At 39.7% G+C, this 24,538-nt stretch overlaps 1 protein-coding gene across 3 annotated transcripts in view; it reads right to left on the bottom strand.

The window, feature by feature from the left end:
* TGFBR1 (transforming growth factor beta receptor 1) overlaps positions 1–23,303 on the bottom strand; it is a 55,057-nt gene extending 31,754 nt beyond the window's left edge. For all 3 annotated transcript variants that reach the window (XM_063081578.1, XM_063081577.1, XM_063081576.1), the window contains exon 1: positions 23,154–23,303. In XM_063081578.1, coding sequence (XP_062937648.1) covers positions 23,154–23,238 — 85 coding nt within the window. In that variant the 5' untranslated portion in view covers positions 23,239–23,303. The remainder of the gene's footprint in view (positions 1–23,153) is intronic.
* Between the last annotated feature and the right edge of the window lie 1,235 nt (positions 23,304–24,538).

Consider the following 24,538-nt stretch of genomic DNA (forward strand, 5'->3'; position numbering starts at 1 on the left):
GGTGCAAAGCCAAAATATTCAAAACCAAATAAAGCATATTCTTCTAATACTCTTAATGGTACCTTGATAACAAAAGGCCCCTCAAAAGATTCCTGAGTTCCTTCTTGCTGAGACAGCTTGGCAGTTAAAATGGAAGAGAAGGATGAAGATTTCTCTCACCAAAGACTGAACTCCAATCTTTTCACCACTCTGACTTTGCTGGTGATGACCCTTGTTTCCCTCACCCTACCCACTACAGCATAATTATACTTTATTTCACAGTAAGAGTATTTCCAAATATTACGAATATGCATCAACAGGAAGGTAAAGGACCTAACATGCACAATGCCCTTTATTCAGTCCACATAGCTACAGTTAAAAGCAGAAGACCACACCACTGTTGGCAAGGTGACGGCAAAAGTTAGAGATTATAACAAATCCTTTTGGGTACTAATGCTAACCCCTTTTATCATCCAACTTATTCTTTTACCCCAGTTCTTCTCAGTAATCTGCCTTCCCCCTTTTTTCCATTCTTACCATCACACCCTTTCTCAAGGAGCCTTTTCTCTTTTCTCCCTTCTCCACCTCTGGGGTAAAGCATACCATACAGATTCTCTTCTTTTTTTCTTAATATGCTGCTTATCTCTGTAGACAAGGCGAAACCTTGACTGCCAACACCTCTAGCCACCTGCCATGGGTTTTGTTCCTCAAAGCACTCAGGGGTTCTTTTCAACTGAACCCCACTGGGATTACCTTGCAGCAGTAATGTCAAAGTGAGTTTGTCAAAATACAGAGCACCATACAGCATAAGAAAAATTTCCCCTAGTCTTGATAATGTTTTACCCCCAAATTTAGGGCTTCAAAATAAAAATCTGATTTTTCCAGACATTTTCCTAGATAAATTCCATTTACTTCTGCCACTCTTAAAGAACTTAAGAAGTATCATTTATAATTTAACCTACATCTCATTTAGAAGAACGAGGGCACTCCTAAATTCCCAACCACTTATTTTTCCACAATACCTTCATTTTCCAGTCTCCTAGGCTACATGGAATTAGCTAATATAACGTTAACTGATATCAAAGAAAAGCACACTAAGACTAGGTTGCCCAAGGGGCGACTAATCCAAAGGTTTTCATTTAGGTTCCAAATAAAATAAATTACACAAGTAAAGGATAAAGATCTGCTTATTAGCAAATTTGGGGAATCTGTTTAACAAAAGATTTTAAAAGTTTCAACAGTTTTTACTGCTAACCATATCCATGGTGGTGGGGTAAAAGAAGAGGAGACCTGGGTACAAAATCCCACCAAATGTCCAATACAATAAGTAATCAGTACCACTTAAATATAAATCTGCCATGTAAGTATGAGTCAGAGAATCAAAGAAACAAAGTTGGAACTGAAAGGTACTCCAGCCACGCAGACGTAGCAAATGAGTCCATTTATCTTACTATAATACTAAATCAAATCGTGACACCAGGATATGGCAAATTTTGTTTCATAAAAAGTCATTTCCTACCAACTACAGATGATTCCTACAATGGAACTGGATGCCTCAAAAGGTCATGATTTCCCTGTCACTGAAGACATTTAAGCAGAAGTTTAATGACCAAAAGTCAGCGGTGAAGTAGGGATCTCCCACGCTCAATGAAACGTCAGTCTAAAACTGTTCTACAATTCTTACAATAGTAAGATTCTATTATTTTACAAGTTACATCAAGTCACACATCCATGTTTTCATTTTATGACCAATTCAAATTAGTTTCACATCTTCAAGTGCACCTCATTTTGTAATTGTTTATTTATCTCTTTCCTCCATTAAAATGTGAACTTCTTCAGGTCAGGGACTGGATTACCACTTTCTGCATCGCTATCCCTAGATCCTTGTTCAGTACCTGGCAGCAAGGACAGATCCCATATACCTTTCTTAAATAAACATCCAAGGAACATGTCATTAGCATGTGTGTGCCTGCTACCACCAGGATCCCCAATAAAATGTCCAAGCAAGCCAATATTCTTTAACGATTCACTACTTTCCTTTTTGAAATCCTTTTCCTATCTCTCCATGTTCTTTCTACTGTCCAAAATTCCCACTTCAGATACCTCCCTTGAGCCCATGTGATGTAATATATCCATTGTCTAGAATAAAATGGAGGGCAACATGAAATTTTCAACATTACAAATGAACATACAATCTGACCCAGAAGAATGTAGGCTATAGAAGTACTTGCACATATGCAAAAAGAATCGGGGAGTGGGAGGGGGAGAGAAGAGGGAAAGAGAGAGGAGAGAAAGGGAGAAGGAAAAAATGCATATACATATTGGTTTATATATAATACAAAGTATCTCCCTGGAAGGATACAAAAGAAATAGGTAATACTAGCTTCGAAGGAAGGGAACTGAGTGTGTAGAGGGACAGGGAGAGGAGGAGACTTTTCAATACACACCCATTTGTACTTTTTGAACTTTGAAAACTGTGAGTGTATTATACCTATTTGAAGCTAATAAAAAAAAAATTAAAATGCCTCTCCATGCTCTATCCCTTTTCCCTATAATCCCTTCAAAATACCAACTCAGCACATTTACCGTATGGAGTATAGCCACCTCACATGTGGACTACAAAATTATGTTCTTCCTAGAAAATAATTTGCCAAGATATATAAGCACACAGATGTTCATTACAGTATTTTATAATTAAAAACAACCTATATGAATGACAATAAAATGACAGGATAAAGTATGATAAAATCATAAATGGAAGGCTATAGAGCCATAAAATTAATATTTTAGAAGCATGTTTAAGAACAGGGAAATGTCATACTATTAATGTAAAAAAGGGCAGAAAGCAAAGCTTATACAGTATGATTACAATTACGGTCCGGTCAAGTGACCTTCTTGTTTTTGTTCCACTTCAATGTGTTGAGGGGTAATATTAATATAGAGAGCAGATGTGTGCAATCTGCCTTATCCCAAGCCCTGAAAAAAAAGGAGAAATTTCTATTTCTGATAAGTGCTGCAACAGTAACAGAATTCTTATTTTTCCCCAATCTAAAAATGCTTTTACACAATTTCTTATTAGATTTTAATTTGATTACTGGGCATTATAAGAAAATCATAGTTAAGCTCATGGAATTCAGAGATTAAAAGACTTAAGTTTAAATCCTATCTTTGCCAGTTAGCCAATGAGTAATCCTGAGGAAGTCACAACTATTTGGGCCTAAATTTCCTCAACTTATTTCCTAAATTTGTAATAGTACCAATCTCAAATATGAAAGTTAAATGAGGTAATATATATAGAATACTTAGCACAGTACCCAGCACATAGTAAAATGCTCAAAAATTCATTAATGCATTCATTTAACAAGTATTTCTTTAGAGCTCCTACTATGTGCCAGTCCTTGCTCTAGATGCTAGACAGAGAATCAGAGCTAACCTTAGACAGTTGTGGAAGGCAACACTGACATAAAACATGATGTAAACTGCATGCGTAAAGCAGTGAACATTCACAGCAGCTATTATCTTCTCTTAATCCATTCACAGATACCCATATGGAATTTTTCAGCAATATGACTGCTTGAAAAGGGCTAGCCCAGGAACTTCACTCTAATAGCATGGGAGGTACCTACAGGAAGTATAGTTTCAGTTTCAACCCAAATTAACGGTGTTGGAACACATCCAATGTGTCCATTTATATGTAATACCCCTAACTAATAAATAAGTTAATAGCATAACTTATTAACCATAAAATGTTCATGCTGGAAGGAACTTGATAAATATTTGATCCAAACCCTTATTTTGCAGATGAAGAAACAGAAATGTACTAAGAGCTACATCAACATAATCTAGATTTATTCTAAAAGCACAGAAAGAAAAAAAGGATAACTAGAAACCTCCCACAAGTAAAATAAAATGAAGACTCAACCCCTTTCCCTTTGGAAAGCAAGAACAGTTGTAGGAGATGTTGTGACTTGGTTGCACAGACACTGAGGTTTACTGATAAAGTAAATGAAAGTGGCAGATCATCCTGGGCTAGGGGAATGAGGTATGAAACAGAACTATGATAAGAGAAGGAAGTGGTAACCACCCCCAGGTGCATTTGACTCAGGGCAGAGGAGAGTAACACCTGGGTCAGCAAACAGCAAAAGACCTCCTGGAACCACAGTTGAAGAAATGAACTGATGGTGCTGTGCAGTTAATCATGTCAGAAGCAGAAAGCAAGGCCCAAATACCTTTTCCCAGAAAATAACGGTGTACATAACCTGTGTAGGAAGGAAAAACAAAGACAGACGTGATTACAATGAGATCCTTGCCCTCAAGTTCACAATGTTGAGAACACACAACTGACAAATGTTGATGCAAAGTACAGAAAGCAGAGAGAAGAGAGATTTTCCTGAAAAATAACAGCTAAACTAAGACTTGAGGAAGGCTAATGAAGAAAGAAAAGTCATTCCAACGAGATGATATATAAAAATATTATACATAGATACAGGAATAAGAGTTTAGGTGATGTAAACAAAAACAAAAAAACCCCAAGAAACTGATAAAATTCAACACCTATTCATAATTTTAAAAATATCTTAGTTAACTGCAGAATAAAAGAAATTTGGAGATACTCCATCAGATTAAGGAAAAGGCATAAAGCAAGCATTACATTTAATGATGCAAGACTGACAGCTTTCCCTTGAAATCACAAATAAGAAGAGGATATCTATCACTACTCCTCCTCAACATTGTACTAGAGGTCCCAGGGAGTGCAATAAACCAGAAAAAATAAATAAAGATAAAATAAATAAATGTTTTAAATTAAAATAAATAATTTGCAGATGACAATTATGTACATAGAAAATCCAAAAGTAACCTACAGATCAACTATTAGAATCACTTAGTAAATTTAGCAAGGTCACTCAATATAAAGTCACTACAAAAAAATATCATCAGCTTTTCTTAAAGCAACAACAAATAGAAAAATTTTTTAAAAATCAAAAACTAGGAATAAATCTAACAAAAGACTCTACAGTGAAAGCCTAAAACATTACTATTGACAGAAAATACAAGGAGATAAAATTACAATTTTTATTTATAAATGAAGGAAGATGCCAAGTTCCTGACTGGAAGATTCAATACTGTAAAGATGTCAATATTTTGCAAAGTGATCTGTAGATTCAATCAAATCAAATCAAAATCCCTACAGGTTTTTTTTGGTGGGAACTGACAAGCTGATTCTAAAATTTATATGGAAAAACAACACCCCAAGAACAGACAAAGCAATCTTGAAGAACAATGCTTTTTGAAGACCTATACTAGCAGATATTAAGACCCACGCATTATAATTAAGACAGTGTGGTAATGGCACAAGGACAGACAAATAGAATATAACAGACTCCAGAAGTAGACCTTCATATATACAACTACATGATTTATGATAACGGTGACATTATAGTTTACTGGGGGAAGGAAGGTATTACCAATAAATGGTTCTGAATCAACTGGATATATCCAAAATATGGATATATTTATTTTTAAAAAGTATATATATATATACACATATATACATACATACATACACCTCAAGCCATAATAAAACATCAATTCTAAGGGCTGGCCAGTTAACTCAACTGCTGATAAACACAAGGTCAAGGTCAATCTCTGTACTGGCAAGCCACCAAAAGAAAAAAAAAATTAATTCCACATGGACTGTACACCTCAGTGCAAAAGGTAAAACAAGAAATCTTTCAGATGAAAAACACAGGAAAACATTTTTAAGATACTTGGATCCAGAAAGATTAATCAAACAGGATTCAAAAGCACTAACCTTAGAGAGAAAAAAACTGAAGTTGGGCTACATAATACATTAAAGTTCATCAGAGAGGCAGCATTCTGCTTTGTTATTTTTCTATTTGTGTCAGCCTTTTTCTTTTTTTTAGATTTACCACATATTTGTCTAGTTTAATAATGTGTTTACAAAAAAAAATTTAGTATTTTACTACTCAAATCTATTTTTCTTAATTTTTTTCTATATTCCTATTTTCTTTGTATTTACTTAGATGTTCCTTCTCTAGCTTGATTTTCAAACTTCTTGCTTTCAAATTTTCCTTTGGGTACTACTTGAGCAAAACTCTAATTTTGGTATGCAGGGCTCCTGTTCAAATCCAGATATTTTGTAATTACAACTGTAACTTCGTCTTTAACCAAGGCATTATTGAGAAGAATAATCTTACATTTTCAAGTAGATACATTACTAATTTATAATTTGGGTGTTCTTTGTGGACCTCCATGTCACCAATTTCCTAGAAAACCCCCAAAATATTTTGAAAGAATGTTATCCATGATTACAAAATTGGAATACATTAAATCTCTCTATTATATTAATGTTATTATATTAATATAACATTATATTAAATATAATAGTTATTATATTATACTGCTTTCTTTTTTTTTTTTGTCGTTTTTTCATGACCGGCACTCAGCCAGTGAGTGCACCGGTCAGTCCTATATAGGATCCGAACCCGCGGCGGGAGCGTCGCCGCGCTCCCAGCGCAGCACTCTACCAAGTGCGCCACGGGCTCGGCCCCTATACTGCTTTCTTAAATCTAAACTGACTTTATCAATTTCTTCTTATATTTTTGACAGTTTGGGCTTTATATATTTTGAGGCCATTTTATTAGTTGCATAAAGATTAGTGACACTGTCTTGGGGGAATGATACTTCTTATGAATATAGAAGACACCTCCTTCTTCCCTTTAATGCTTTATAGCTTGAACTTTATTTTGTCAGGTATTAATCTTAACATATCTATCTACCTTATTTGTTGTTGTCTGATTTGCCTTTTTCTATTCTATTATTTTCAACCTTTTGGTGACATTTTAAGTGTTTCTTAGAAAAAACAGCTAGATTTGTAGGCCTCTGTGTGAGTATTAAGCCAGTCTAAGAATCTGTTTTTCCTACAGGAAAATTTAACCCTTCAGATTTACTAAGCATTCATGGACTTATAACTGCCATGTAATTATCTATTTTTTAATTTAGATTTTATTTTTATCGAAGTTATATATGTAGAGTTCATGGTGTTAAACAGTACTACAAGACTGTTACCAAAAAAAAGGGAGCCGCTCCCCAATATTCAACCTTTCCCATTTCCTGCTCCACAGAAGCAAACACATTCTATTCTCAATTAATTCTCTTGGTATGTAGCTTTATGTCACTCCTACCCCTTTGCAGAAGAAAGAAAAAATTACTGAGCCTAGCCAAAAGAGAGATGATTGACACTGTTAGAAATTTCAGAGACTTGGTGAACCATAGATGTAGTTAACACAAGCTTTAATGTTCTGGCCTTCCCTCATCTAAAATGTTCATCTCCTTGACAAACAAAATGCCAAAGCAAGCAGTTCAATTCTGGTTGTAGACTCCTAAAAGAATATAGCTGAATTAAACCAAGCAAGGACAGAGAAGCCAGCCAAAATGGAAGGGCTTTAATATCATTTCTATATTGTCTGCATTTTTATAATATTTCTAACCATTGAATCATAGACTCCCTCGGGCACAAGGATGCAAGCATCTTGTGTTTACTGAACTCCTTTCAGAGGAACACTTGTCCTTTGAGACTAAACTATGTGTATATGAAAACTGAAGCTTGGGATACACCGTAACCAGCTCATAAAGTTTTCAGACATCAAAATCTAGATGTTCAGACACTTGGCATTAGGAATATGAGTATCCAATTGCTGGCAGCACTGATGCTAGCAACTTGGTTACTGAAGGCCTCTAGTAGGAGGTTGGGTACTAAACAATAAGAGTCTGCCAGAGTCAGAGACATGAGGTCTTTTATGCTATTTATGTCTCGAAGAATTGAAAATACAGTATAGTAGACTATCTTTCAAAGAATTACGATGTTGATATACAAGTCAATAATTACTAAGCTCTAGCTATGGTTTGGAGCTATGGATCATAGGAGATCATATCCATTTGTTCCATAAGATCTTTTTTCCCATTCCAGGGACTATAAGCTAAATTAGATGGAAGCACCCAATTGCTTAAGGAAACTATTTCCTCAAGGGCACACCATCTGTTTGCAATACACAGCTAATTCCGAGCCTGCTGATCCTTGCAGAGTATTCCCTAAGATTTCTGCCTGACACCTAAAACTTCTTGAAACTCCCCCCTCCTCTCTCTTCTCTCACCATAAGACAAGGGCAGACGGGATCTGACAAAACTTAAATGATAGATGAGATCTAGATAAAATATTTATGTGACCTTGTTTTTTTAAAAAAATAGATAAAGTAGAAGAAACAATTGTGATCATGGAGAGAAAGAGTATATGAGAGCAGAAAGACTTGAGTTTATACATGCATAAAAATAAGAAGAGAACAAAAGATGTTCTTTCAGAAAGAAGGAAAGCAAAATAATGGAAGGAGGAAAAAAAAAAAAGAGCATCTGTCCATAGGAAAGTGATCTACAGTGTTGTTACATTTTCAGTACTCTTTATAAGGACCAATTTTACGATAATTTGGTGAAACTGGCAATCAGAAATTATCTTTCCTCACTGAGAAACATGAGCAAACTCCGGCCCCTGGTTTGAAATTTTTTTCCAAATGTAAAATGAGATAAAATAACTGAAACTACTTTAACTTGTTTATTTTGGTAAAATAATTATACATAATTATTGTTGAAGGAAATCTACAATACACAATCTTGGTGTTTTAATTTAAATCTGTTGCACACTGAATAACAAAATTCAAATGTCAATTTTTCAAATAGAGAAAGGACTCAAATCAACAGCCATGTGCTAAACAAAGAGACTCAATTAGAGCACATTATCACATTATAGTTCAATTTGGGAATGAATACATCGAGCAAAAAAAGAAAAAAAAAAAACCCATATATATATCATGCCCATGTATGTGATACACACACACACCACACACACAAATGAAAAGCCACAGTCACTATTTTTCTATCTCTATATTCCTCTTCAGGTTTAGCTGCATCCTCCAAGTGCAGTGTTCCCAAATATGTATATTAAACCTAGCTTCTAATAGAAAAAAGCCATTTGTTTTTGCTTTTTCCCATGGGAGCTATTTGTATTTCAATGCATATTTAAGGATCTTATATTGTAGAAATGTAACAGGACATCTGTACAAGGTGTCCTAGAACTATAAATATACACTATTATATAATCAGTGAGGCTCACACCTAGGAAATCTAGATGGAATGGTTATCCAGAAGCAAAGAAACAAAAATAAGGAGGTTCAGTCCTACTGGTGAGAACAAGGAAACACGGGAACAGACCTAAAGTAGCTCACAGCTGCAGAATAAGAAAGGAAAGTGAATCCCTACAAGTCAGTGATAAACCCAAATTGTTCACTTTATATCCCAGTGGCCCTTATATACAAAGGCTTCCATAATAGATTCTGCTCAAGAGCAGGAAGCAGCTTGTTTTTCACAATGAAATCAGAATGCCTCTAAGCAAAGAATGCCCTCATGTTAATGTACGTGGATATCTTTTATATGAATATTGGTGTTACTGTGAGACCAGTACAGTAGGGCCACACCCTCTGGGTAAGTGTGGTCTCTCCTAAAGTTATCATTCCCAGTGTCCATCACCTAGAAGTGATGCAGTTCTTCAAACAGGAAACCCAAGCAAAGACACTCTCTGAATCTTGTTGACTTGGGCCTGTTTGAAGAAAGGTAAATGTCTGGTTCTGTTCACCTTTGGTGGTGCTTCTCAGATGCTAGCTGCCAAATGGAGATGGTGGGCCAAAAGATAAGGACATGAAGAAAATGTCTTAATAAGCTAGGCTGAATAGTTTCATGTTGCTCTCTATTGGTCATCCCGTAGCTTTTCCCAAAGCTCAATTTAACTGTCCTAGCCTTACACAGCTATTCCACTGGCATTAGGGAAAGACCAGTGTGTGCATTCTTGGAGTACAGACTTAATGTGAAGAAGAAAGATGGTAGCAGCAGAACTAAATTGAACCCTCAATACATGTTAAAGAGGAAGCCTGAGAACAAGAATCAGAACTGCCAGGTCTAGTAACAATCCCTTACCACTTGGAGATTCTCCCTACATTGCAATCTTGGTGTTTGGGTCTCCATTTTTTTTTTTTTTTTTTTTTTTTTCTTTTTTCATGACCGGCACTCAGCCAGTGAGTGCACTGGTCATTCCTATATAGGATCCGAACCCGCAGCGGGAGCGTCGCCGTGCTCCCAGCACAGCACGCTACCGAGTGCGCCACGGGATCGGCCCCTGGGTCTCCATTTTTTAAGGTAGGTGGCAGCCTCCTCATGAATTCTCAATAACAGAGGATGAGATCTATGCGATCAGGTTTCCTGATTTGCCCTTGCTATTAGAAAACTCAGAACTAAATACTATGCTCAATAGCTAAGGCTTTCCTCAGCTACACTTATGAATAATTGTTCTCTCTGCTTTCTCCTTTTACTTACTGATTCTTATCTTTTCTGGTCAATAATTTTGGTCTTACTTATTTGTTTTTATGTCAAGCTTCCCAAATCCTTTTTTGGAAAGTGGCAAGAGTACAAGCCAATCAATGAATAAGCTTTTCTCATATAATAAAGAAATTACAAGATAATGCTCATCTTTAAGTCAAGAATCCCAAGGAGGTTTATCCTGTATGTTGGCTAAAAGAAATAAGCAAGGAAGCTTGGACTATACCTAAAAGTACAGAAGTCTAGAGTAGAATAGAACTTAGAGATAATCAGGTCCAATGTCCCACCTAATGCAAGAAATTCCTTCTACACCTTCTCAGACAGAAGGTCATTGAGGCTCTACCTGAATATTTCCAATGACAGAGAACATACTACTTTATGATGTCCATTTTATGACAGCTACTGTTCATAGAAAGTCCTTCCTTATATTGAAATCTGCCCTTCAGTCTACTAATTAATTCTAGTTCTTCAGTATACAGACATGTATTTTCTCTTCCAAAAGACATTCCTTCACTTATTTAAATATATAATAATTCTCATTTATTGAATACCTTCCAGATGACTTTATGCTACATACTTTATAAACATTACTGTACACTACTTCACAACAATCATGTAAGTTAGGAGTTATTCTCCTTTGAAAACTACATCCCAGAGAGATAAACTGATTAGAATCTAATTCCAGACAAATACGAAGGTACTTCAAAAAGTTCATGGAAAAACAGAATTTAAAAGATAATACGAATATTTCCATGAACTTTTTGAAATACCCTTATATATCGAGGCTCATATACCTACTTCTATAGAGATTTTATTAAATTTTTGGCAACCAAGTCACAGGAACTGAGTCTGCCTTCAAAACTGGAAGGAAAACAAACAAGTAAGATCAATCCAAACAGAAAAACAAAGATGGTCTAGAGATACAACCATACCACAGTTTGGTTCATGGAGAAAAGGAGTAGGATAAAAAGCATTTAGCAAGATAGCCATCAGGGGAACTCCAGGAGATAGTAAAGTGACACCTGTAGTATCAGGAACCATGACCTGAGGCCAGTGGTATAAACACAGGTCCCAAACAAGAAACTTCCTCTCTTCTGCCTCAGCCAGGAACCAGAGGAGATTCCCAAGAGATCAAACATATTACTGCAGAGAAAGCAGCACAGACAGAAAACTAATTTCAGTACAACCAGAAGATTACAAATAATTCTGAACACATATTTCTTTGGTGTTAGGGAGGTGGGTGGGGAGGTAGGGGGAGGAATACAAAGCATGGACCTACAACACAGGAGGGAAGAATATCCCAGTGAACTGAGCAGGGCTCCAAATCCCAACTAGGACTTCAGGGTCAGAGTGAAAACTCCACTACGGTGGCTTTTTAGGCCACTGGACTCCAAAAGAAAAAGAGAATGAGCTGAAAGGGGAATGCTGACAGTCATTTCTTTGCCTCTCCCATTTCTAACCAGGTTCAAGTCTTTTATCTTTGCTGCCTACTGAACAATTACATCTGTCTATCTCACCTCAAACTCAACCTGCTCAAACCAGAATTCATTCCCCTTAATCTCTCTCTCACCAAATTCCTTATTACTCAAAGGCATTATCCAGGTGTAAAAGCCTTGGAGTCCTTTTTTTCTGTCATGGAGTCTTCTTAATTTCTGTATTCTAACTTTCTACAGCTAAGATCTACTGCCATTCAACAAATATTTCTGAATGCCTTGATGGCCCCAGGCACTTTCTATGCACTTGAAATACATTAATAAACAAAACAAATGATATCCACTTTTATGAAACTTACATTCTAAGAGGAAGGAAGAGACAAACATAGTAAATAATTAAATGAGGTATGTTATAAGGTAGTAAGTGATACAAAAAAGAAAAGTGGAATGAATAGGATGACGACAGTTTTTAAAAAGGTAGTCAGGATAAGCCTCACTGAGAAAAAGGTGACACTTGCACAAAGACTTGTAAGAGGTGAGGGAGCAAGGCCACGCAGACAAGAGAAAAGACCATGCAGGCAAGGAAAGAGCCACACAAAGGCGCTACTACTAACTCCTCCAATTTCTTTGTTTCAATGTCACACAGCCACCCTTCCACTCCATTCCAAATGCCATTAATTCCAAAATCTCCTAGGTAGCCAGTCTGCTCCATTTCCTCTGTGATACAGTTAGGCATTTTCTTCCCACATTAAAACCACCCACCTGATTTTCAAGGCCCAATTCTCTGAGCCCACCCTTTACATCATGAACTCCCACTCCTCCCCTTAAAATTTTTGAAACTTATCATGTTCCTTCTCCATGCATACCATCCTCCTCAGCCTAGGAGTGCTTCCCTCCCACCCCTCATCTGCTCTGAGCCCTACTCATCCTGCAAGGCAGAAAGATCAAGTCCTACCACCTCTGTGAAATAGTTCCTGTGGTTGCTGTTATTGAGTCTGTATTCATGATATCTCCTCAGCATCATATTTCTTTCTAAATTTATTTTTAGTTGTACATATTTACAAGGTACCATGTGTTGTTTCAACACAAGCAGGTATTATATAATGATCCACTCAAGGCAGATAGCATATCCATCACCTTAACATTTATTATTTGTGGTGATTATGTTCAAGATCCTCTTTTCTAGCTATTTAGAAATGTACAATACAATATTATTAGCTACAGTCACCCTAGAACACCAGAACTTCTTCTTCCTATCTCCTATCTATCTGTAACTTTGTACCTGTTGACCAACCTCCTCCTCCACCCTTTCCCTTCCCAGCCTCTGGTAATCACTAGTCTATTCTCTACTTATATGGGAACCTTTTTTTTTTCCTTCTTAAAGATTCCACATATGAGAGATCATGCGGTATCTGTCTTTCTGTGCCTGGCTTACTTCACTTAACAGGATGGTCTCCAGTTCCATCCATGTTGCTGCAATGACAGTATTTCATTCTTTTTTATAGCTGAATAATATTCCATTATGTATATATACACCACATTTTTTAAATCCATTCATCCCTTGATAGACATTTAGGTTGACTCCATCTCTTGGCTACTGTGATTCTTAACAGCAAATCTGCCTCTTACTTTTTCTATGCTTCTCATCATTTTAATCACTACTAAATATCTGTTAAGAATAAATGAGCTATTTCTTCTACAAACCAAGCTCTTCGCCAACTTAAAAATATTAACTTGTGTTAGCTTTGAAAAACTGCTGAAATAGAATGATTAAAGAATGGTTTATTACACACACACACACACACACACAAAATGCACGAGGGTAAGATAAGCCAAAATGTTAACGATGGCTGGTGATAGCTTTTTTCTCTCCTCTAATTCAAATTTTCAGTATTTTTAGTTCTGTGTTTGTGTTACTTCTAGAAGGAAAGCGTTTGCTATGAATATATAAAAATCAATACGAATAGTAAGTGGTTGATTCTCACTGAACTCATCAGTGAGATTCAAATTACCTAAAAATATGATGTCAAAGAAAGACTGCAAGTATCTGAATAACCTGCAGTTGCAAAGGGGCCAGATCATAATTAACATAAGCTAAAGTAAATTCTCATGGTTTAAAAAAAAAAAAAGAAAACCTTTCTGCTAAAGTGACTCTAACAATGTATTTACTGTATATGAAAGCAGCATGACATACAGGAAAGAGCACATACCCTGAAGGGCTCAAATTTAGGCTCCACCATTCATTAACAGCATGACCTCAGTTTCCTGGTCTGTAAAATGGAAACATAGAAGCTCTCTTTCATAGATACAAACTAGGTTCCAATCTTAGCAAAAGCCTGTCAACTCTGCCTACCCAAGCAGATAAAGTTACTGGTAATGCACAGTCATTTCAGTCTCGGTGGCTGGACTGCTATTAGTCTACATGTGTTCTGTTTGAAGCAGGGTCTTTCTTTTATAAATGTACTTATGATTAAAGGATGAAAGAAAGAATACTAACATTTTGGATAATGTTTAAGAATGTTGAAAAGATTCTTGGATTAGAACCAATGCCATCAAAACCAACGGTTACCTTCTGAGCACTGGTCACCTGGAGATGAGAACAAATGGACTTAAAAAGAGTCTTCTGGAAATTAAATAGCACATACATAAGAAGTTTTTGTATTACTACACAACTACAATCCAAGGTTGGTTCTGAGAATTAAATGAGACAAGGCAGGTAGAAAGCCTGGCACATTCTTTTACTATATCCCTTCAGTAACTGTCAAAACAGCCTATGTGTACACCCTGCAAGTCATAATTAAAAAAAAAAAAAGTCAGAAGTCATTCTCTATATTGTGCATTGCTCTCAGACTGCCAAAATAAGGAAGCAGCTTTACAAAAAACCAGATCTGATCTCTAAAATTGAACCTGTAAAATCAGACTTACTCTGCACCAGTATTTGAGAAGGTGATGTCTAAGGCAAAAAACCTACAAGTCAACCAATAACAAGTTCATACTGAAGAAGGGTAGCCACGAGAAACTTACCTGCATTATTTGGGCTGAAAGCAAATTATACAGCTAAAATTGGATCTGATTCAAAGTAGAAGCAAATTTTAATGTTTATGGAGACTTCTTGGATTTGACATTGAGAAAATCCAGTTAAGAAAAGCATTAAATCTTATCCTAAGTATTGGAGTTTGGCTGGGTCAAGATAGACCATAAATTTTAAGAAGACTCCAAAAGCTTCCTCGAGCCAGCTCTATGGAACAAAGCATAAAAATCCCTGAGAAACATGCCAGCATCTGCCCTCAATTCCAGAAGCAGGAAGCAAAGATGTGACCCAGTCATATGATATCAAACCACAGTCCATCTGTTCAGAGACTGCTGCATTATGTAAGCCACAACCAGGAAAAAGCAGCAAAAGGCACGCGGTTTGTTAACATTGACAGGGGGCTCTGTGGTTTGAAGAGACATGTTCTCATATCAAAAGGGTTATCCATAGGATAATACCAGCATTTTCAAAACTCACTTCATTACACACGGACATATCTGTTACAACAGAATGGTACTACAAGAATGGTGTTGAGCCTGGCTAACTGTTCCAACTAGGCCTAGAACCTTTCCAGAGAGGTCTTCCCACAGGAACAAGATTTATCTCCCTCTCGATTATTTTGTATTCATGTCAGTTCCCCATTTAATTTCAAAGAGTATATCATCTAAAATTCTAAACCTAACCAAGGCCTTTCAATTACACTCCAACTCAACTAAACTCTACTTCCAAACTACTATAAGCCTACTTTTCTCAATCAGTAAGTACAAAATAAACCAGGCCCCATTTTCAACAATAAAAAAGATACTACCCTTTCCTTGAGGACTTTTAACCTATAATCATTCCCCTGCTCTCCCATCTTCAGAACTCACTTTTAATAAATTCTGTGAAATTAAACACCAACTTCACTTAGGTAAGTTACTCCATTAACCCTGTTCCTCCCCCACCTCCAAATCCTTTACATTTGAAAGCACCATATAGGGCACAGATTTGGAATCGGAAAATCAATGCTCATGCCTCAGTTCTGTCCCTGTGCACCCCTGAGAAATTCACCTCACACTAAAAGGGTACAAACCAATCAGAGAGGATGTTTAACCAATCAAAACACACATAGTCCAGTGGGACCTGCTGGTTGAACGTCAGTCCTACTTTTTACTAATAATGCAAAATAGCAACTTCAAACTCAAATGTAACTTTCTCATTTGATCTTTACAATCTCATGAACTAAGCAAAGTAGGTAACATCCCTGTTTTCCGCATAAACGGAGGTGAAGTTGGGACTAATAATCAAATCTAATAACCAAATGCCTCTTTCACCACACCATATAACTTTTCCTGATTATACACTCAGAATTATAAATTAATACTGTGTAAAGTATACTTACATATAACAGTATAAATACTAAAGGAATGTTCAGTCAAAAAGAATTCATTTAATCAACAATCATTTATGTGGAACAGAATAGAAAACACAGTGCTAGGTTCTGAGACCATAAAGTCAAGAGAAGACACTCTGGATACCTGTAATATAATCGAGTATAGTTAAATAATAGTGCAAGATGGTAGAACTGGACAACACAAACTTAAGTGCTGTACAGTTCAGGGAGCTAAAGAGTTCAAGGAGAACTACACAGGTACAGGAAGTCACAACTGAGCACCTCTCTCCTCACAGCCTCCCAAAAGGGGCAAATAAAATATGTAGTGAAAAGGCTACAAGTCAGGAGTCAGTGGGAAAACAGAAATCATTGAAATTGAGGACCTGCAGTAGTGAGAAATGAGATCTTTGGTTGGATACTCAGAGGTGGCCCTAATCTTAAGCTTCAAGTGTTGCTCTAACTGCTGAATACAAATGGGAAATCTTGTAAACCTTTTAAGGATGGCTAAGGAAAATTAGCTTAGCAGAAGTCCACCAAAAAAGCCTAAATGAGAAACACTGGAAAGAAATTAGATTTGGGGGATAAAAGGCAGGACTAAGTTGATGGCTGCATACCAAGAAAGGAAGAGATATTCAAGAGGCATTAACATAAAGAAGAGTTGGGTTTTAGCCATGTTTTCAAAGAAAAAAAGTTATGAATGGTAGAAAGGAAGCAAACAGCTTTCTCACAAGATACATGCTTTGGGTTGAATGTCCCCCCAAAACTTAGTCTCCATTGTGGCAGTGTAAAGAGGGTGGGAAATCCTATTATGGTAACTGAAAGGTGGAGCCCTGAAGAGGTGATTGGATTGTAGGACCATGCTGTAGTGAATGGATTACAAATGGTGGTCAGGGGCATGGGTCTGAGGACTTTAAAAAAAGAGCACATAAGAAATTAGTCTCTCTCGGCTCCACCATCTTTGCAATGTGATACTCTTGCCATCACTGTCACCACCAAGGCTCTCACCAGATATGCTCCCTGGACTTTGGACTTCCCAGCCTCAGAAACTGTAAGTAATAAATTTTGTTTTCTTTATAAATTACCCAGTTCTGTGTATTTTGTTATAAGCATATGTTACAATATATATGTAAACACAGTGGTACTAAACTGTGTATTAGGGACAACAAACCAATTTCTCTAGAGAAATCTATGTTAGAGAGAGCAGAAGCTTGGCAGAGAAATATAAACTGACCTTCAGAATGTATGAAAGGATGGACTGAATCATCAACCTAACCAACAGGGCAAGCAGATGAGTTGAGGCAGTCTGGACTAAGAGTAAGAAGCATCTGGACCAGCTTTGTGTTATATGCATGCCTGTGGAGAATGTAAACTCCTCCAGGGCATGGATGGAGCAATGATCTCTACATGCAATTAAGTCCAATATTGTTACTTGAATACATGAACGCTTCATGTGCTACCCTATGTAGAAAAGAGTGAATTATGTTATTCAGTTAATAGTGGTGTGGAAATGTTACTTAACGTTTGATGCATAACTATAATGATTCTCCCACCTGTCCACACAGTTATCTTGCCTCCCTCCTTAGGTCCATGTCAAAAATCCATTGTTTCCTTTACTGCACGCCCCTGTGATGGGACTTAGGAATGTGCTAGGAGTCAGAAAGAAGCCAACCTGATACCTAAATTGTGAGGGCAAAATCTAAAACCAAGTAATAAAGATTAACTGCCCATCAGATGATTTAAAAAAAGGAAGGGGGGCTATGCCATATTGTTTGATGTATATATAAAGTGTACGAGTACAGGTTTTGGAAACAGAGAAACCTGAGTGCAAATCCTTTTTTTCTTTTTTTTTTATAATCAAAACTAATTTATTTTCATTAACTGAAATAAAACACAACCCAGTTGGAAATGAGGCTTCTGAAACCACAAATTTAAGTCATTTGATTAATTTACACAGAGAAAATTCTCAGATAATGAATCAAAACAAAAACATTCCAAAGTAACTAAGTTCCCAGGTGAGGGAGGAAACCCTCAATGTCTTTAGTCTAAGATATAATGTGCTCAACAGTTGAAGAAAACCTGACAAGAGACAAAATAATCCCTAGTAAAAATAAATTTTAAAAAAATGAAAACTGCGATCATAGTGTTATCCTTCTCTTATAAAAGCACATTTGTGATCCAACTTTCAGGATAAAGTCTTAACTTTCTTACATTCTCACAATTAGACAATACTATAAACTCATATTCATCTAAAGCTAAACTTAGACCCAAATACCATATTCTTTGGGTCAATTTAGTTACATACAGTTAGCACCAGTTAAATGTCAGGCACTGTATTATGTAGAAAGATGAATATGACATGGAAGACCCCGGAGTTCATTGCTGATGACATTCCTATCTCTATGTCCAGATACCTCCAGTGTCATTATTCAAGGTTGATCACTATTGCTGGTCTGTTACATAATGCAAAGACAGCAAGATATTTCTATTTAAAATGACACTTTCATGAACATGTGCACTGCTATAAAATCAAGGGTGTGGCTTTATCTAAAAGAGTATGACAAGCTTAAGTTCGACACATCTGTACCGTGAACCTACTACATATCCAATCCCGTTACTATGCAGACTATAAAATGAAATGAGGTGATGTTCTCTACAGCCAATACCCACAATGTCAATAATCCAATACCTGGATAACTCCTGCCTCCTTCAGTGCTCATTTCTAGAATTTGCCTAGGAAGCCTTCACTAGCCAGACAAGGTAAAGCTCTATTTCCTCTTGGGTCTCTTACCATATTTGTATGCCTCTATTATTATTATTGTATCTTTTCTTTCACAAACAAGACCTTGACCTCCTTGAGAACAGAAACCAATTCTTCATTATATTTCCCCAATACCTGGCACTGATCTAACACACAGGGCACACTCAGTAAATACTAAAAAAAAGATGAATTAATTAGGGTTTTTAATAATTGATAGTTTGGAGTACTATATTCATTTTGCAAATATTATTCATTACAGAGCATTCAAAATTATACAGTATCAGTGACAAAAATGTAAACACTATTGACTTAATTTTAAATAGCAAGAAAGCTAAATGGGAAAAAAAAAAAGTAGAGAACATGAAAAATGTAAGAAAGATAAATACCCAGTTTTTATAATAGTCAATAAAGCCTTTTTAAAATTAATAAATCAAAAATACCCAGCATAAACATACTATTTACAGATATAATGGTAGATACTAGAAGACACAGGTAAGAATAATTAAAAGTAGCGGCTTCTGGGAAGTAGGACAAAGGAGAGGAAGAGTGGCACAGGGAACTACTGTTTTTCTTTTTAACTTCTTGATTTTAAAAATTATCATTGGTATTGTATTAGTCCATTTCTGTTGCTTAAATCTGGAACTGATTTGTAAGAAAATGAGATTTATTGCTTACAGTTTCAGAGGCTGGGAAGTCCAAAGGCCAGGAAACATACCTGATGAGGTTATGCTTTGGTGGTGGCTTTATAGCAATTCAAGGGTCTAATGTGGTAGAATGGCGGAGCAAAGACTAACCTCATTCACTCTCTTTTTAAAGCCACCAGAATCACTCCCATTATTCCAAACATGGATCAATCCATTCACGAGAGTACAGTCCTCACAATCCAAATTACCTCACCAAAGCTTCACCTTTCAACTACCACAATAGGATTTCCCCCCTCTTAACACTGTCACAGTGGGATCAAGCCTCCAACACATTAAAGTTTTGGAGGGACACAATTCAATCTGTAATATTCCACCCCAGGTCCCCCAAAACGCATGTCTTTTTCACATACAAATACATTAATTCTGTCCACAAAATCTTCACTTGTTTCAACTTGAAAAGTCCAAAGGTGAAAGTCCCACCTGTGAAATCAAAACAAGTTATCTATTTCAAAGATGCCATGGTGGGACAAGCAGAGCTACGGTACGTATTCCCATTCAAAAAGGGAGAAATAGGCCAAAAGAAAGGGGTGGGATGCAGGTGGGCAGGTAAGGTCCTAAGCAAGTCTGAAACCCAGTAGGGCAGGCATGAAATCTCAAAGCTGGCAAATCATGTACCTTGACTCTGTGGTTCGACATCCTCTGCATGCTGGTGTGGGGGTTGGGTCCCCAAGTCCTTGGGCATCTCCACTTCTATGGCTTTCCTGTTGTGAGGCCATGCTTCAGCTCTCCCAGGCTAGCGATGCATCCTGGTAGCTCCATGGTGGGTCTCCATGAGGTCCCGCTCCCATGGCTCCACTAAGCATGGCCTTGGTGGGGTTTTTCTGCTGCAACTCCGACCCTACATTTCCTCTTGGCATTGCTCTAGCGAAAGCTGTCTGCAGTGACTCTGCCCCTGCGACAGATCTCTTCCTGGGCCCCCAGGCTTTTCCATATAACCTTTGAAATCAGGGTGGAGGCTCCTAAGCCTTCACAGCTCTGGCATTCTGTGAGCCTGCAGACCTAACACCATGGGGACACTGCCAAAGCTTCTGACTTGTATTTTCCAAAGCTGTGGGTCCAGTCACACCTGGAGCCAATTCAGCTATAGCTGGAGCAGCCAAAGCAGCCGGGGTGCTGGTGCTGGAAGAGCTTTCCAAGGTGGCCCAGGGCAGTGAGCCCAAGAGGGGAGCCTCATGCCTGTTCCCCAAGACCATTCTGTCTCCCTAGGCCTCTGGGCCTGTAATGGAAGAGGCAGCCCCTGAAATGCCTTCAAGGTCTTTTTTCCCTTCTCTTGATAATCCCTTTCTTCTGTGCTCACCTCCTAAGTAAAGGGTCCCTGGGCTACACCCTTGCTTTTGTGGCAAGGCTGCAAGTTTTCCAAATTTTTGCCCTCTGCTTTCTTTTGAATTATAAATTTTGGCTTTACCTCATGTCTTTTCTGCCACAACTCAGCACAGGGTGTTGCAAGAAGCCATGCAGCTTTCTTAATGCTTTGCTGCTTAGAAATTTCTTCTGCCATATACCCTGGTTTAGCACCTTGAAGTTACACATTCCATACATAAAACTTTTGGGCATGAACAGAATGTGGCCAAATTCCTTGCCAGTTCATAGCAAGGGTGATCTTTGCCCCAGTTTCTAATAAGTCCCTTCTCATTTACATCTGAGATCTTCTCAGAATGGCCTTTACTGTCCATATTTCTATCAGCATAATGCTTACCACCATTTAACCAGTCTCCAAGAAGTTCCAAACTTTTCCTGGTTTTCTTGTCTTCTAAACTTTCACCAGCATCTAGGCTTTTTCTAGCATGTTCCTCCAAATTCCTCCAGCCTCTCCTTAACATCCAGTTCCAAAGCTGTTTCCACATTTCCAAGTATTTGTTATAAGCAACACCCCACTTCTCTGGTACCAATTTTCTGTATTAGTACATTTCAGTTGCGTACAACAAAATACCTGGGACTGGCTGATTTGGAAGAAAACGAAATTTACTGCTTACAGTTTCAGAGACTGGGAAGTCCAAAGTCCCGGGAACACACTGGTGAGGGTCTTCTTTGGTGGTGGCTTTACCAGCCATGCAGGGGTCTCACATGACAGAAAATGGCAGAGCAGAGAGAGAGTCCTGAGTGTAAATCCTAACTCCAGCACTTAGTAACTGAATACTTAATCTCTATGCATCTCTGTTTTCACATTTATAAAATGGGGCAAATGCCACCAGCTCTGAGGATTTAGTTGTGATGATCAGACAATGTACTTTCGTTTATTTTATGCATTTACATCTCTTAGTAGACATTAGCTATTAAGACTAACAATAATTGGCACTGTCAGTCTTGAGTTTTGTGTCCGTTTTTTCCAACATTTGTTGTCCAGTTTCAGAAATACAAATGTACTTTCACTGTATTTTATTTGCTAACATTGAGGCTCTAAGTTTTAGTTTCTAATATTTTAGTTCGGTTGCTAACAAAGTTTTTCACTCCTCCCTTCACCGGGGTAGATGACGACCACCTAACCCACCGTGATTTAATATTTTGGAAAACCAAACATTCTCCCTTGAAAACCAGCTACACAGACGTCTGTTCCTAACTACCGTCACTCAAGAAAAGGAATATCACTGATGTTCGTTCCTTCGAGGAAATAAAAGCATTTGATCAATTCACAGAGTCATTCCCAAACATTCCAAACTCAGCAGTGAGCAAACGTTCAAGTTTCTAATAGGAAATCAATCCGTAGCCTTCGGGTTACTGGATGCACTTCAACACTTCCCAGACGCAAAGAAAGAACAAACATTCCGCGTATCTCCCTGCCTCCTCCTCTCCACACAAAGCTTCGCAGCGCCCCTTCCAAAGCCACCCTGGCTGGAGAAGCAGCCCCTTTTAGCAGGGTCAGGCCGAGGCCGAAGCCCGGAGCAGCCTGCCCACCCGGGGTCTCAACCACACGTGAGACCCTCCCAGCGCTCCGGGAAGCCCTCGAAGGTCAGAGCTCACAACCCGTCCGGGAAGCCGCTTTCGACCCCAACCGCTCCCCGGGCCCCAGCAGCCCCGAGCAACAGACCCGCTCGGGGTGTGGATGCCCGGAACAAGCCCGCGCAGGGCCCGGGCGGGGACGCGGGGCAGCCCGGGCTCGGCCAGCCTCACGCCCTCCGCCCCTCGGTCCTCGTTCACTCGCACCCCAGAGGGCAGCCTCCAACCTCGGACTGCTCCGCCCGACGCCACCTCCCCCGCGAGGTCGGAGCGGGGCGGCCCCGGGCTGCCGGCACGTCCACCCGCGTTCAGACACACGCCCCCGCCCCGCCTCCGCTCCCCGCCTGCCGTTCGCGTGGCGGCGGCCGGGCTCCGAAAGCCCGGGGCCCCGCGCCGCCACCTGCGCCCCCGGCCCCGCGCCATGTTTGAGAAAGAGCAGAAGCCAGCCAGAGGCCGGGCCCGGCCCGCGCGCCCCGCAGTCGCCCGCCGCGCCGCCGCTCACCCGTCGCCCCCGGGAACAGCGTCGCCGCCGCTGCCGCCAGCACGAGGAGCAGCCGGGGACGCGGAGCAGCGGCCGCCGCCTGCATGGTCCCGCCGCCACTGCCTGTGGCCCGGCCCGGCCCGGCCGCCGCCTCGCCTCAGCAAGCCTCGCCTCGCCCCACCTCCCCCGCCGCCGCGGCGGCCTCGCTCCGGCCCTTTGTAACTGCTCAGGGGACGCGCGTCCATTGGCTGCCGGGATCCCGCCGGCCCCGCCTTCCCGCCGGCTGCGGGCGGCCAAGCGGGACTCCGCCGGGAGCCCCGCCCACGGGCCCGCCAGGCAGCCAATCCGGAACTGCGGACGGAGGCCGCTGGTCACGCCCCCACGCTCTCCGGACCGCGCCGCCAGACCCCTGCCCCAGCCTGAGCCGCTGCCCGCGGAGAAGCCGGGTGGGGGCAGGGTCTCGCCAGCCCCGGAGGGCCGGTGCTGAGCGATGGGTGTGTCTGTGTGTGAGTCGCTTCAGAAAAAGGCTGTAGCCGCTTGACGTTCTTTTCTTCTAGCCTCTGCCAGTCACCAAAGAGCTAGTACCGACCCAGCCCCACCCCGACCCCATTCGCAGCCCTCCACCAGCAATCCCCGACACATGCCGCCCAGATCCTCAGTATCGTCGGGTGCCTGCATCCACTTCTACTTCCCCTCCCCAGATCCACGCCTCAACTTTCAACATCCCTCAAGATCTTTCCTCAGTGCCCTTCACATGCGACTTAGTTTCCAGATTCCTCCTGCTGTCAGCGACCTCCCCAAACCTAGTTCCTCCCACACCCAAATTCCAGGCCCAGAAAGTCCTCGGATCCCAGCCTCAGATCCCAAACAGACACCCAAATAGCCTCCCACCTTCCTCCAGAACAGACTCGGAATGGGAATCCAGGCCACTTTCCTTCCCACTTCCCCCTTTCTGATCCAGGTTGGAAAGGGAGGGTTCCCCCACCACACCCCTCAAAGGAAGGGGATTCCCCTTCTTAGCACCCAGCTCCCCCGGGGCGGAGGTGGAGCAGTCATCATTACTTTGAGCTGTCTCTGACACTCCAGTATAGTAATTCTGCGGTGTCACTAACAACCCAAATAAACTCAACTACGTTTTCATTCTGAATTCCTAATTTATGCTCCACCCACCTTCCCTCTGGGACGCCAAAATGAGCTCCAGATTTGTAATTCTTCCTGTCAGACTAGTCCTTTCTTCAGACACAAACACAGCCAAGGAGGCTGCTACAGAGAACAGAGAACATTTTCTGCAGAACCTTTTAAGGAGAAATTTCTATTTTCTGTATAATTTGAAATTGGAATCAAATAAACCTTCGTAGCAGGAATCAGAACCAGCCTCTAGTATGGACTTGTAAGTTTCTTTAGTG

Source organism: Cynocephalus volans, chromosome 17, assembly GCF_027409185.1.
Source record: "Cynocephalus volans isolate mCynVol1 chromosome 17, mCynVol1.pri, whole genome shotgun sequence".
Lineage (NCBI taxonomy): Eukaryota > Metazoa > Chordata > Mammalia > Dermoptera > Cynocephalidae > Cynocephalus > Cynocephalus volans.